Genomic DNA, 12,603 nt, shown 5'->3' on the forward strand with positions numbered 1-12,603 from the left:
TTTTGTTTTTCCTCAAAGATTTATTTATTTATGCATACAGAACTGGGGTACAAGCCAGAGGTGCAGGGTCAGTGAGAGGATTCACCAGAGTGGGGAGCAGAACAGGCAGATTGTCGAAGTACATTGCTGAGGGGAGCAGCAGGTGGGTCAGGAGAGGTCTTCCATGCCATGTGGATCACCTCCAGGGCCAAGGATCGAACTCATGCTGAAGTGAATTTAGCTTCTTAGTGCTAAGCTTTAACCCGATGCACCCCCAGGGAGGGCCCATGTATCACATCTTTTTAATCCACTGTTCTATTTTTGGGCATTTGAAACCAGGCCAGGGTGGGAACACAAAGCCCTCCAATGAAAACAAGATAAAGTTTTCAGCAGAAGTACAGCACACAGAAAATTGCACAATAGCTGTGACTCAAAGTGGGTATGTTTCCATGCCCTGCAAGCCTCCCCCATGCTCTCTGCTCAGTGCCTCTATCCCAGGACCCAGAGTCTACTCCCAAGCCCCCACTCAGTGTCCCTGTTGCAGCCCCCAGCAGCACAGTTCAGTGTTGCCTGGAAGGCTCTCTGCTGTTATTCCTGAGCCCCTGTTCATGGGCTCTCACCTCCAGTGGTCCATGATTATGTTGCCAGCACCACCACTGCTTCCCCCTTGCTGAGAGGTGAATATGCAGAGCATCTTATTTCCCTGAACCCAGACATGCACATCCACCTGTCCACTCAGTTTCTTCCTCTGGACACCACCAGGTATGCAAACCTGCCCTGCTCTTTCAACTCATAGCAGAACTCCATCCTCCAGTGGCCTTTCCCTTCTCTCCATCTCACCCCCACAACTGAAATCTGCTGCTAGTCTTCCCAAGGCCATCCCACGTCGCCCACTTCTCACTAGAGACACAGTTGTGACTCTGCCAGGCTCCAGGAACACATGGCTGCTCCTGGTTTTACACCAGTTCCAGCATGGTGTCCGCATTTACCCATACCTGTCAGCTGCTCCTCGGTGGGGTGTAGACAGAAGCCATCTCTCCTGCTTTCATACACTCAGTGAGTTCAATCCAAAGGAAATATCCCAGGCATTGGATTAGAAGGTGCTGAGGGTCGCTCCTCTGTTCCCACACATACATCTTACTAACAATCATCTCATTCCTCTGGTGTGAGGGGAGGCGGGGAGAGAATTCACCAGAGACAGAAGGGAGCAGAACAGGTGGATCTATGAAATGCACTGGGTGAGAAAGGAGAGGTTTGCTGTGCTATATGTGGATCAGCTCCCTGGCTGGGCATCGAATTCATGCTTGCATAGTGCTGTGCTTCACCGTGCTGTGCTTTAACACCTTGCACAACCAGGGAGGCCCCAGACAAATGAATGGTTTACAAGGACATTTTCACTGGCCATGTTGGACTCTTGTTCTAGATTTTTCAGTGTCATAAGGAGATTCCCCGTTTTCCTCCCTAATTTGTCCGATTCCCTTTGCTGGCCCTATTCATACTATTCATAGTCTGATTCTTAATACCCTTTTATCATTTAATTATTGTTATAATATTACAGTTAGTAAAAGAAAGAAACATTTTATGAGATAAAAAGAAATCAAGACATAATAAATGCACAGAGGCTGAAGACTTTTGTTGCAGGAACAAAGTGTACCTTCAGTCTGCCTGGGGCTGTCAGTGCAGTCAGAGGTTGCCAGGAGAGAGCACCTGCCTCCCTCCAGCCCACACCTGCACCACATCCCAGGTGCTGAGGGCAAGTGCCACATCCTGCCTGTAACTGGCTCTTCTTCCTTCACTGCAATATACCCTGAGGGGCTGAGGACAGTGGATTCAGAAGCAAGTCTGTGTTTCTATTTTTGTTTGCACATAGATAAAAGTCAACGTCATATATATTGTAGGGAATTTGATTTTAAGGGTTAGGAATATTGCTGTTTTCTCATGTATCCCTATTTACTACTTTTTAAATTCCTATGCTATTTTCTCCATTGATACTTCATTTTCTTATCCATAGAATGGGAATAACAATGTTCCCCTTTCAGAGTCAGATTCAGATCTACATTTCTGCAAAGATGAAATAAGAGAAAGTCCACTTGTTTACCTGCTCACAATAGTCACTCAGCCAATTATGGATTTATTCCTATCTACAGCATCAGTTAGCATCAGTTCCTAGAGAGACCTTGGAAATGGCACACAACATTGTCCTCTCTGTAAACTGGTTTTCAATGTTGCTTGTCTTAGGAATTGGGTCAAACTATGAACACTACTGGGGGAAAGTGGACTCATCTCCCCAAGGTCCACAATGAGTCTCTCCGACAGGGGCCCAACTGGCTATGGTCCCCAAGCATGGCTGAGCCAGCTCCACAGCTTCCTGCCCTCTGCTAGCTGGCCCTGGTCCTAGGTGACCAACAATGTCACTGAAACCCAATACCATGGCCCACAAAGTACAATAACGGACCTGCTATGAGATCATGGGTGGGCAATACACCACTCAAAACCTGTGGGAGGGCCTGTTTGATAAAATGCAGGTTCCCGGGCCCCATCCCAGCGGCTCAGACTGGGCAGGTCTCTGGTGAGGCCAGACCACATGCATTCTGGCAGCATGGGGTGTCCTGATGCTGGCCAGGACTACGCCCTGAGAGACAGTAGGCAAAGTACAGCCAGCACACATTATCTACTTTTCTGGCACTTTTTAACTATAGTTACTACTAGCTCATTAGCATCTTTTCTGAATGGTGAGAACTGCTGGATAAGAGATCCCTGGTGTCTCTCCAAGGTCCCCTCACCTTTGCCCCACAGGTGCTCTGACAATTGGGAGGCACCAAACACCATTACCTGCTGCCTTCAGAAGCCTCCCCAGGACCTTCGTCCTAACTCTACTTCCTAATCCGCTCAGTCCTGTGCTCAGGTTATTTTAACACCATCACATATATTGGAAAACTGGGGCATGGAGGAGGTGCCGGCTGCCTTGTCCAGATGCAATAGGAAAGAAGAAAAAGTGTACAAAATATGTTTGGTAAGTCCGGGGACCTTGCTAATTTTCCCCACTACTGTCCGACGTAATCCAACACCGAGATTTGTTTTGTTTTGTTTCTCCTAGCATGGCCTGGCATGTTCCCTTGACCTCATGAGTGGTTACTCTGACAATGTGCAGATGCCATCTAAACGAGTATGCTGAGATCTGATCTGTGATAAGAGGGAACAAGCCCCCGGGTCACGCTTAGATGTCAGAGATTTCTCATGAGCAGCCTTGGGAACTGGGGAGGTTCTCTTGGAACAGCCTTAAGGACACCTGTTTGCTTCACTTCGATGTCCCAGTCCCAGTCCTCACACTTTCGGGTAGCAGAGCCAGAAGGTCACAACCAGAAGGCGACAACCAGAAGGCCATGCAGAGCCGGACCTGGCTCCCCCTCCAGGGCTAGTGTGGGGGTCCCAGCTGGCCTTGCCCACGAAGGCACTGATTTGGTGTGATGGCGCTAGAGTGTGCCTCTTTCTCTGCAATATGTTCACCCCCCCAGAAGCTGCCTGCTCCCTAATGCCCCTGAAGAGTTTGTATCTTCACTGAGGCCACAGAGGCACACACAGAGGCCAGGCAGCTTTGTGGCTGGGCTGAGGGGGCTGGTCACCCCCCAGGTCTGCTGCAAAGCTCAGAACAGCCGAGGCTGTGGCAAATGTCTCTGTTGGAAGATTCCATATGGAAGATGGATAAAGGTCCTGGCAAGGTCACATGCCTCCAGAGATTTCTTTACAAATGAAGGTATCTCTTCTCTGCTCTGGCTCCACTGAATCCTGCTCACAGCACAGTGAAAATGGCCTCTACATCAGGTGCCCAGAGGGACCCTCCTTTTCCAACAGTGAAGTCAGCCCCTAAACTTCTCAACAAAGTTTGCTTTACATCCCCCAGAAATGTGACCACTGAAACTGTACTTTATCCTCACTGTTGAGTAAATAATCAGAATTCTCTTTACCCCAAAGGTGTTCCATGTCATGAGCTGTCAGACCTGAGTCAAAGAGGTTCTTAAGGTGGGAAGAATAGAATTACTCTGAGCAAAGGAATCTAAATGCCAGTCAGTCACTGCAATTATGGTCTTGATTTTTATTATAATTACGTTCTTTCAGATAGATGCTGTGCACAGCTTGCCCTTTTCCAGACACAGAGTGTCCACTTCAGTTGCTCAGTTGTGGGAGCAGCTGAGACAAGGCCCCAGGCCCCCGATTTATCCAGGGCTCACCCCTACCCTGTCCTCTAGCACCCCTCCACACCCTTTATCCTGTGATTACTCTCTGCTCTTGGAACAGGCCACACTGTCCTAGTGGAAGCCAAGATACAATATCCATCCTGTTGTAAAACTGACCAATCAAAACATAGCTCTGAAGTGACAGGCCCAGCGCCTGCAAGTGGGGGACTGTAGGGGGTAAAGGCTTTTCTCAGCAGCTGGGGCCCTGGGCACTGCGGGTGGCCCATCCTCCTTTGTCTGAGAAGGGGCAGGACTGAGACAGAGAGAGGGTTAGGAGCATCCATTTGGCTCATGGGAAAAGCCTGAGTTGCCCCAAACGTGTGAGAAGCTGGGTCTCTTGGTGCTCCTGACCTTCACTTTCCTAGGGAACACTCTCTAGCTAATTCCCAGCATGACTGGTTGATGCTTTAAATGACTTGTCTCAAGGGCAGGCAACTTCTCAGCCTCAGGGGTCTTCTTCAGAGCGTATCCCCCACACTGAGAGCAGCTGGCCACACATCTCTCCACATCCTGCTGTGTCCCTGACCCCCCCACCCCCTATCCTAAGCACACCCAGCACAGGGTGTGTTTTCCCCCAGGCCTGGCTCCACCCTGGTTCTGCCAAATCTGGGGGTCCTTCTTTCTCCCTGGTTCTTGCTTGTGAGAAAAATCATAAAAAAGGCTCAAGCTGGACATGGAACAACCACTTGGATGACTCCACAGAGAAGTTTCCTGCTAGTCCTCCCCCAGTCACTACCATCTGGAAAGGGGTCTACTATGCAGAGAGAAGCAGACTCTCTTATCCCTGCACCCCTGTTCTTGCCTGGATGGGCCTCTGGACCTGTGCTGCTAAGAAGCACTTACTTCCAGGATCGCTCCACTCTCCCCTTGTCCCTGGTGGTAGGAAAGGAAGCGTGTGGAGCAGGGGAAAAGAAAGTGCATAAAGGGTCTGTCTTCTCCTCAGACAAACTGAGTCAATACAGAAGCTGGCAAGAAGCAGTGACAGGCCACTGGTGGACTTGGCGAGGGGATCTGTTTTCAGGCCAAGAGAAAGAAATGTCTCAAACAAAGACCTCCCGGGCCAGGACCTGCTATTTGCAGCCAGGTCTCAGAATCTCAAGTGTTAAGATGTGGTCACTGTGCCCTGAGAATGCCCAGGTGCCCTGCAGACTCTTTAAGGCCTGTGGGACAGCTGCCTCTCTGATTTGCTTGGATAATGTTGGTGGGATGGTGGGGGGAGGAGGGGAATGCCAAAGCCTCAAGCTTTAATTGGAGAATATAAATGTCTTCCTTTGAGTAATGAAAATGAGAACATAGGCTACTTCTGAATCAATGCTCTTCATTTGTTAGTGAAAATCTTTCAAAGCCTGGCTGCATGAAGGCACAATAGGAGGCTGCTTTGCAATGAAAAGGCCTGGGAACCACCACCCTCAGCCCTCACTATGGGAAGGAAGGTGCCCTGAGTGGACCCCCTCCTCCACCTGAGCATTACTCTGGGATGAATGTAGCACAGACAGGCTGCTGTGTAATGAGCACCTGCTTCATGGATCTTTTGCAAAGAAACACCTCCTCACCTCTGCCTGCGTTCACAGAAAATTCCACATCCTTGCTGGCGGCTCAGAGCATCACGTCAATCCAGCTGGGCAACCCCAAGTTACTGCCTGTCCCAAGGGAATGCCTGCTTCCATCAGGCTGCCCTCTTTCCACGGAGAAGGCCACCCACCTTGTCCTGGGGGTCCCTGAGAAGTCTCCCCAGGCTGAGATCAGGAAGTCTTGAGCTCCTAGGAGGCACCCTGACCCTCCAGGCCTGTTCTACCACCATGAAGTACAGACCTCTTGGAGACCATGATGCTGAACAGGCCTGGAGGGCTCTGTTTCTCCTTGGCCTGGATGTGACGAGAGGGACCTTACCTCATGGGACAAGTAGAAGGCCGCGATGCCCAGAGGCCAGAAGCAGCAGAGCATGGAGAAGACACTGAGGCCCAGATGGTCCCTCGGGGGCATCATGAGGAAGTTGTCCTCGCTCTCTGTGTCGCTGGAGTAATCGCTCTGAGGGACAGGAGAAGAGAATATTAATACACCCCCAATGACTCAAGTGTGGGAGGAGAGCTGGGCTCAGAGCAAGTCCTCCTGAAGGTGACTGTAGCTGCTGGCCAGTGGGCACCCGTTAGAGAAGTCCCCACTGAGAACACGCTTAGCAAGAACAGGGAGAAACACATCTCAAGTGCAGCGCTTTCACATCATTCCACAGAATATAAAATCCTATGGAGACCCTGATATCATAGGACTTTGGGGGTGGGGCCTGGGCCCCAGGTGCAGGCTGAATCCATGATGAAGGGGCCTGGGATCGCTCCACCTGCACAAGCAGTGTGCAAAGACCTCAAACTGGTTTTCAGGACAACATAGGGATGTTGTAGGGGAGGGGACACTGTCCTTGGCTCTGCTTCATCCCTTAGATGCTGATCTGTGTAAGGCTGGGACTGGGCCCTGGTCTTGACCCTGGTGCCAGAGGCTTCTTCCCAAGGAGCTGATGGCTGCTCTGTGAGAAAGCTCTTTTGTGACCAGGACATTGGGTGGGCTGCTGGACTCAGCAGAGGTCTGAGGAGAAGCTCCCAGGGAGTCTCATGCAGATGTGGGGACTTGGTACAAGGATTGTTAAAAAGAAGCTTGGATGATGTCAAAACTCATCAGACCATGAACAGCCCTAAGCCTGAGGGTGGAGCTGCTTTGCTCCTTACCAGTGGCTTCACGTGCCGGGCCCTCCATCGTGAATTTTCTCTCATAACAGGGCACACTTAGGCTGACTCATCCAAAACCCAGGGCTATTAAATTTATGTGCTTATTTTATACAGAGATGGAAAGGTATTTTACTGTATTTTTTTTTCCTAAAAAAAGAAAAAAAGAAACTTTTTTCCCTTAAAAGAGAATCATTAGCTTCTAACTCCCTTTGCGGGGGGCTGTTAAACACCTGGCTCTCGTGTCACTGGAGACAACTGGGTCACAGCAGTGCATGCTGGCCACTCCCTCAGGGGGCTTTAGAGGGGGGCAGCTACTTGAGGCCAGTCACCTTGAGAGTAGCTCTCAAGGATCCCAGCCCCACCAAGTCACTGAGACAGGACCAGCAGCACCCGCGTGCCTCCCCTGACATTCCTCACACAGACCCAGATGAAGCCCACTTGTGACGATGGGTGTCCTTTTCTATTGTTGCTAATTAAATGCACACAAGACTGCCAATCGGAGCGCTAATCAGCACACAGACAGCCGCAGTGCTGCAGTGAAATGATGGAAGCTTCCTGTGAGGACTGTTTTTGTCCTAGAAAAAACTGGAAAATCCTGAAGGGCTCGCTCAAATCACAAAGATTTTCTCTGGAGGGTTTCATTGAAGGAGTGAGGGTGCATTGTCTGCAGAGAGCCTGTCCATACTGTGCACACACACACTCATGTACACAATTACACACACGTACACTCAAATACACAGACACATACATAAACATGTACATGTGCAAACACACACACACATACACACATCCCTCCAGGCAGGGGTGCTGGGCATCCCTCTCAGAGAAGATCAGCTCCATGCTGCCTGAGAGTAGCCATTGTCGTTCTCTGTCCTGCACGGGTGTCATGGTGGCTGGGAGGGCGTCTTCCCCAGGAGACTGCACAGTCTCCCTTCTACAAACACTGCCTGCACAATTTCTGTTTACCCTAAAATGATCATCCCCTGTCAGAGAAGGGAACTGAGCAGTCTCTGGGATGAGAATGTGGCCAAGGGCTGCCCTCCAAGAGGAACAGGGCCAGCCCAAGAGCACAAAGGATCTTAGACCTAAGTGAGGGGTTGTGACACTGAAGATGGAATCTGAATGTCTTCTGCACAACAGCCTTCAGCCTCTCACTCTGCAGTCAGGCCACCCGAACAAGCACGAGGCAGGGGTGGGTGCACTGAGCTGCACTTGAAGGGCCTCTGCAGGATGCTGTGAAGGCTTGGGCTAAGGGAGGGGCTGAGCAGGGTGACCCCAGGGCAGATTGCACCCCAGGAGTCAGCCCTTCTAGTCTTCAGCTGGGACCTTAGCTTGCGAGCGCCCCCTGATGGTGAAGACCCTGAGATGTGCATCCTCACAGCAGCAACTCCGTGGTTGTGTTTTGTTTTCTGTGGAGATTCATTTCATTTATTTTGGTTGCAAAGAATTTTTGTTTTTAAAGATTTATTTATCTATGCATATAAAAATGGGGCCAGAGGTGCAGGGGGTGAGAAGATTCACCAGAGATAGAGTGGGGAACATAACAGGCAGGTCTACTGAGATACACTGCTGAGGGGAGTAGCAGGTGAGACAGGAGAGGTCTGCTGTGCGATGTGGGTCAGCCCCTTGGCCAGGGATAGAAATCGTGCTACAGGAGCTTCGGATAGCATCATAATGTTGAGACTTAACTTCTTGTGCCACCATAGCAGGCCCTACACAGACTTTTATATACCTGATTTGGTTAGATACTCATAGCAACTCTGGAGATAGATCAAGTTATTGTTATTTATTATTACTTCTGTTTTACAAGGGACAGGGTTGGGGTTGTCAAATCCCAGACCCACCCAATTAGTGGTTGCTCCTTCCAGAGCTCTGTATTAAAAGCTATGTCTGGATATCAATACTTTGCTAGAAACAAAACCCCTATTTGACTCAGCTGCTTCTTGTCCAGGGGTGAGGGGTCTTTCCTCAGCTCAGGATCCTGATGACTATGCTTCTTGGCTCGTGTGTTTTGTGATGCCCCTACTGGGCTGGGCAGCAGCAGCTGGGTTTTCCTGATTGAGGAATCAGTGTCCTGTGAATGAGTGCCTCAGACCACACATGCAAGTTGGCAGCCTTCACCCCTCCCCCCATCCCTTCAGAAACTGCTTGCATCTACATGAGAATCTCCATGGAGCAAAGGATTAGTTTACAGGGCACTCCCCCAAGTTTTCACAGATTTTTATTTAGAAGCACAAGAAAACCATACTCTGTAAATTGCAAAGTTGTGGCTACATGACACTAAAATAATTAGTCAATTTTGAGTAAAATGGATTTTAAAAATTCAGACAAATTACAGAGCAGACCAAAACATCCTTGCTCTTTTTATGCTCTCTCCTCCATCAGCGGGTGCTCTGTGGCTATAAGTGGCCGTGGGCATGGTGCCACCAAGCAAGTAGGAGAGGAGATGAGACCAGCCTGGGAGGCTATGAAGATGCCAATAAAACAAGGAAAAAAATACACACAGTCACCAACACCACGAAATTCATCAGGCCCAGCAGCTGTTTTGAAAATTCTTCTTCATGGGTCATTAGACTGAAATATCTGAAAATGCTCCAAAGGAGTTACATGCATGTGGAGGCCTCCCTTCCGAGCCAAACTTTTGCAGGAAGCAAATGCTAGAAGGCAGCAAGGCAGGCACCCAGCAGGCTGCAGGTCCCGAAGTGGCACCTATCTGTTTTCCTCTGTCCCATTTTCCTTAACTCTACGCAGACAGGCAACTCTAGGTAGACAGAGTCCCTCTGGTGTCTTCTTCTTGGTATATTTTAATAAAATGATCTCAGCGTGGTACCCAGTGCTTCACACTCAACTTGGCTCTCCCTCAAGGGGTGTGAGAGAGCTCATTTTAGGGGTACGATGCTGGGGTTAGCCTTGGTCTCTCTCAAGGCTAACTTTCACCTACTGCTCCCGTCTGTCCCCAGCACTGTCTTCCTTTGCACCCCCTGAACTTCTTTCTCTGCTTGCTGATTCTGGAGGGCATGCCTCTGTGTGGCTGGACAGGGAGAGTGGAGGCCCAGAGAGCACATGGCTCCCAGAGTGGGCTTCAGCTCCTCAGAATCCAAGATTTCCTATGAGGCTCACATTGTAGAAGATAGTCTGGGAAGCAAATGGCCAGCAGTCTGAGGTGTTCCTAGAAGCACTACTTTAAATCTACTAAACTGCAAGAGAATTCACATAGAATTCTATCCAGTCATGGAAAATGATGGTGTGGACTTTTTTTTTTTTTTTTTTTTTTAATACCCTGGGAAGGACTGAAGAAAACAGCAGCAAGGAGAACATATTTCTTCCAGAATGTGAGAAATCACATGCTTCAGGGTGGTGGGCATATTGGTGATTTTTTATGTTTTCATTACTGAGTGTTTTGCCAGTAGGGCAGATTCACCATTGATTTGGGAAGATAGATAAAGAATAGTGGAGCCATTGGTGGGCTCTAGACTTTAATGCTCTCTCAGCACACAGACATGGAGGCTGGTGTGGGCCAGGCAGGGGGACTGGGAGTAGGTGAGGTAACCAAGCCTCCCAGCCCCCCACAAGTTTTTCAATGCTTTCTCTGGGCTCTATGCCTTTTCCTGGTGGTCTCGCCTCTGCAGTCACTTATCCTCTTGTAGCTGCCCCAGTCTCTGAGTGATGAGACCCATAGTCTCTGGGCCTCTAGTCTCAGCTATACGCACTTGCTCCAGGTACCCATACCCATGCTGGTGTCCACAATCAGTCACACTTGCCCCCAGCCTGTGCTTAGGAGCCTCCTGTATTACCAGGGTAAAGGCTGAAGCTGATAGCCACAGAGGCTAATGGTGTAAAAAGGCTAATTGATTCCATTTGCCCAACACTGGGATTTAATTCTTTTCTACCATAAGCAAAGTTTATCTGGCAATGAACATGATAAAGGTCAGACAGCCTAACTGATGTGGGAGCTTCCACCATCCCTCCGTCTTTACTCCATGGGGAATCCCATGGAGTATGGTTTTCCATATTCAGGCTGAGAAAATCACATCAACAGGCCTGCTGCGCAAGTTGCTGCTGGTGGAGCAGGGTTGCAACCTAACATAGCATCCAAGAGAGCTCTCAAGACAAGGGTCACACCTGGCCTGGACCTTTTCTCATTTGGGTTGAAATCAGAGGCCTTAGAGCTGTTCATATGTCCAGTGTCGATGCTTGGGGTAGTGATTGATGCATACAGCTATTTAAACTTAAATTAGTCAATTAAATATAACTCTGTGCAGTTCCTCAGCCACACACCAACAGATGCCAGCCCCTCACATATTGGATATTGCAGCATTTCCACCCCCTCAGTAAGTCCTACTGGTCAGTGCGCTCACAGAATCTGACCCAAATTACCTGACTCCCTCACTTACTCCTGCAGAGAGCTCTCTGCCTTTGTTCCAAAGTGCCTAGCATGCTTCTACCCCAGGCTCTTTGCAACTGCACTTCTCAGTTAGGATTTCCTTTTCCTGAACACACACAGGGTAGCTTCTTTCTGTTATTAAGTGACTTTTTCAGATGCTACTTCTCATTAGAGGCTTTCCTGGATACCAAGCAAGATTGTCTGCCTTCCCCATCTCCCTCCCTCACCTGCCAGTTGTGGTTCCTTGGCATCCCTGGGGGTACATAAGCCCTTCCTCTAAGGAGGGCATTTTTGCAGTTTTATTTATCCATCTCCTAAGAACCTACACTTATGCTGGCACACAGTAGGCATTCAATGCACAGTAGGCATTCAATGTCAAATTAATTTTCATGTGTCTTTAGCTAACATGGGAGGTGCTAACTGAAGCAGAGATACTCTGTGGTTTGCCTTGAAAGCCCTGAACAAAGCAGGAATTCACTGCATTTGGGCTTATCACTACCCATGAGGGTGCTATCTTCAGCCCTGCCTCATCCAAGCTCCTCTCCTCCGCCTGAAAGCTTTCCAGGACTTAATAGTCTAACCAGACTTTAGGTAAGACAATAGGGAGTCAGGTTCAAGGCTTTTAGGGCAGCTGATGAACAGAACCAAGGTTGAACCACAGTCAGGATACAGACACACAACTTCTGGATGTACACCTGGGCTTGACAACCCCCATGAGCTCCAGTGGAGGAGAAAAGGAACATGGGTGAGGGCTTATATTACCCCAGCAAATCATCATCTAATGGAGCTTCTACCTCCACAGAAGGAAATAACTCTGAGGAGCAGCGTTGGCAAGACTGATGTCTGTCTTTGAGCCCTGGAGTCCTGACAGGGCCACCTCTGGGGCCACCTCCCTTACCTGCACCATTGGGGAGGAGCATGGGAGTCCACTTATACCCACTTAGGTGTTTCCTGTGGGTGGTTTGGCTGGGGCAGATGTCCCCCTTCAGCACAGTTAATCATCTCTGAACCAGGCTTTTCCTTGAGGCCCACTGGCCTCTCCTTTGCCCCAAATCAGATCACATAAAAACCATATTGTCTACTGAAGACTGTATAATGCACATATGGGTTAAAAATATATATAGAGGACTTCCGGAAGATGGCAGCAGAGTAAAGACGCCGAGATCACCACGTCCAAGCCGGCATAGGAATTGAGGACCGAAACGGACTATAGACTCACTTACTACAAGTTTTAACCCAAACGAAAACACCCTGGACTCACTAGAAGGTAGATAACTGCGAGGGAATC

The 12,603-nt window shown here is 49.3% G+C and overlaps 1 protein-coding gene across 2 annotated transcripts in view; it reads right to left on the bottom strand.

The window, feature by feature from the left end:
* SYNDIG1 (synapse differentiation inducing 1) overlaps nt 1–12,603 on the bottom strand; it is a 191,876-nt gene that overhangs the window by 68,215 nt on the left and 111,058 nt on the right. For both annotated transcript variants that reach the window (XM_004687127.2, XM_012728439.1), the window contains exon 3: nt 6,105–6,242. In XM_004687127.2, the coding sequence (XP_004687184.1) occupies nt 6,105–6,242 (138 nt within the window). The remainder of the gene's footprint in view (nt 1–6,104; nt 6,243–12,603) is intronic.

This window comes from Condylura cristata, unplaced genomic scaffold, assembly GCF_000260355.1.
Source record: "Condylura cristata isolate star-nosed mole 26May11 unplaced genomic scaffold, ConCri1.0 scaffold00022, whole genome shotgun sequence".
Lineage (NCBI taxonomy): Eukaryota > Metazoa > Chordata > Mammalia > Eulipotyphla > Talpidae > Condylura > Condylura cristata.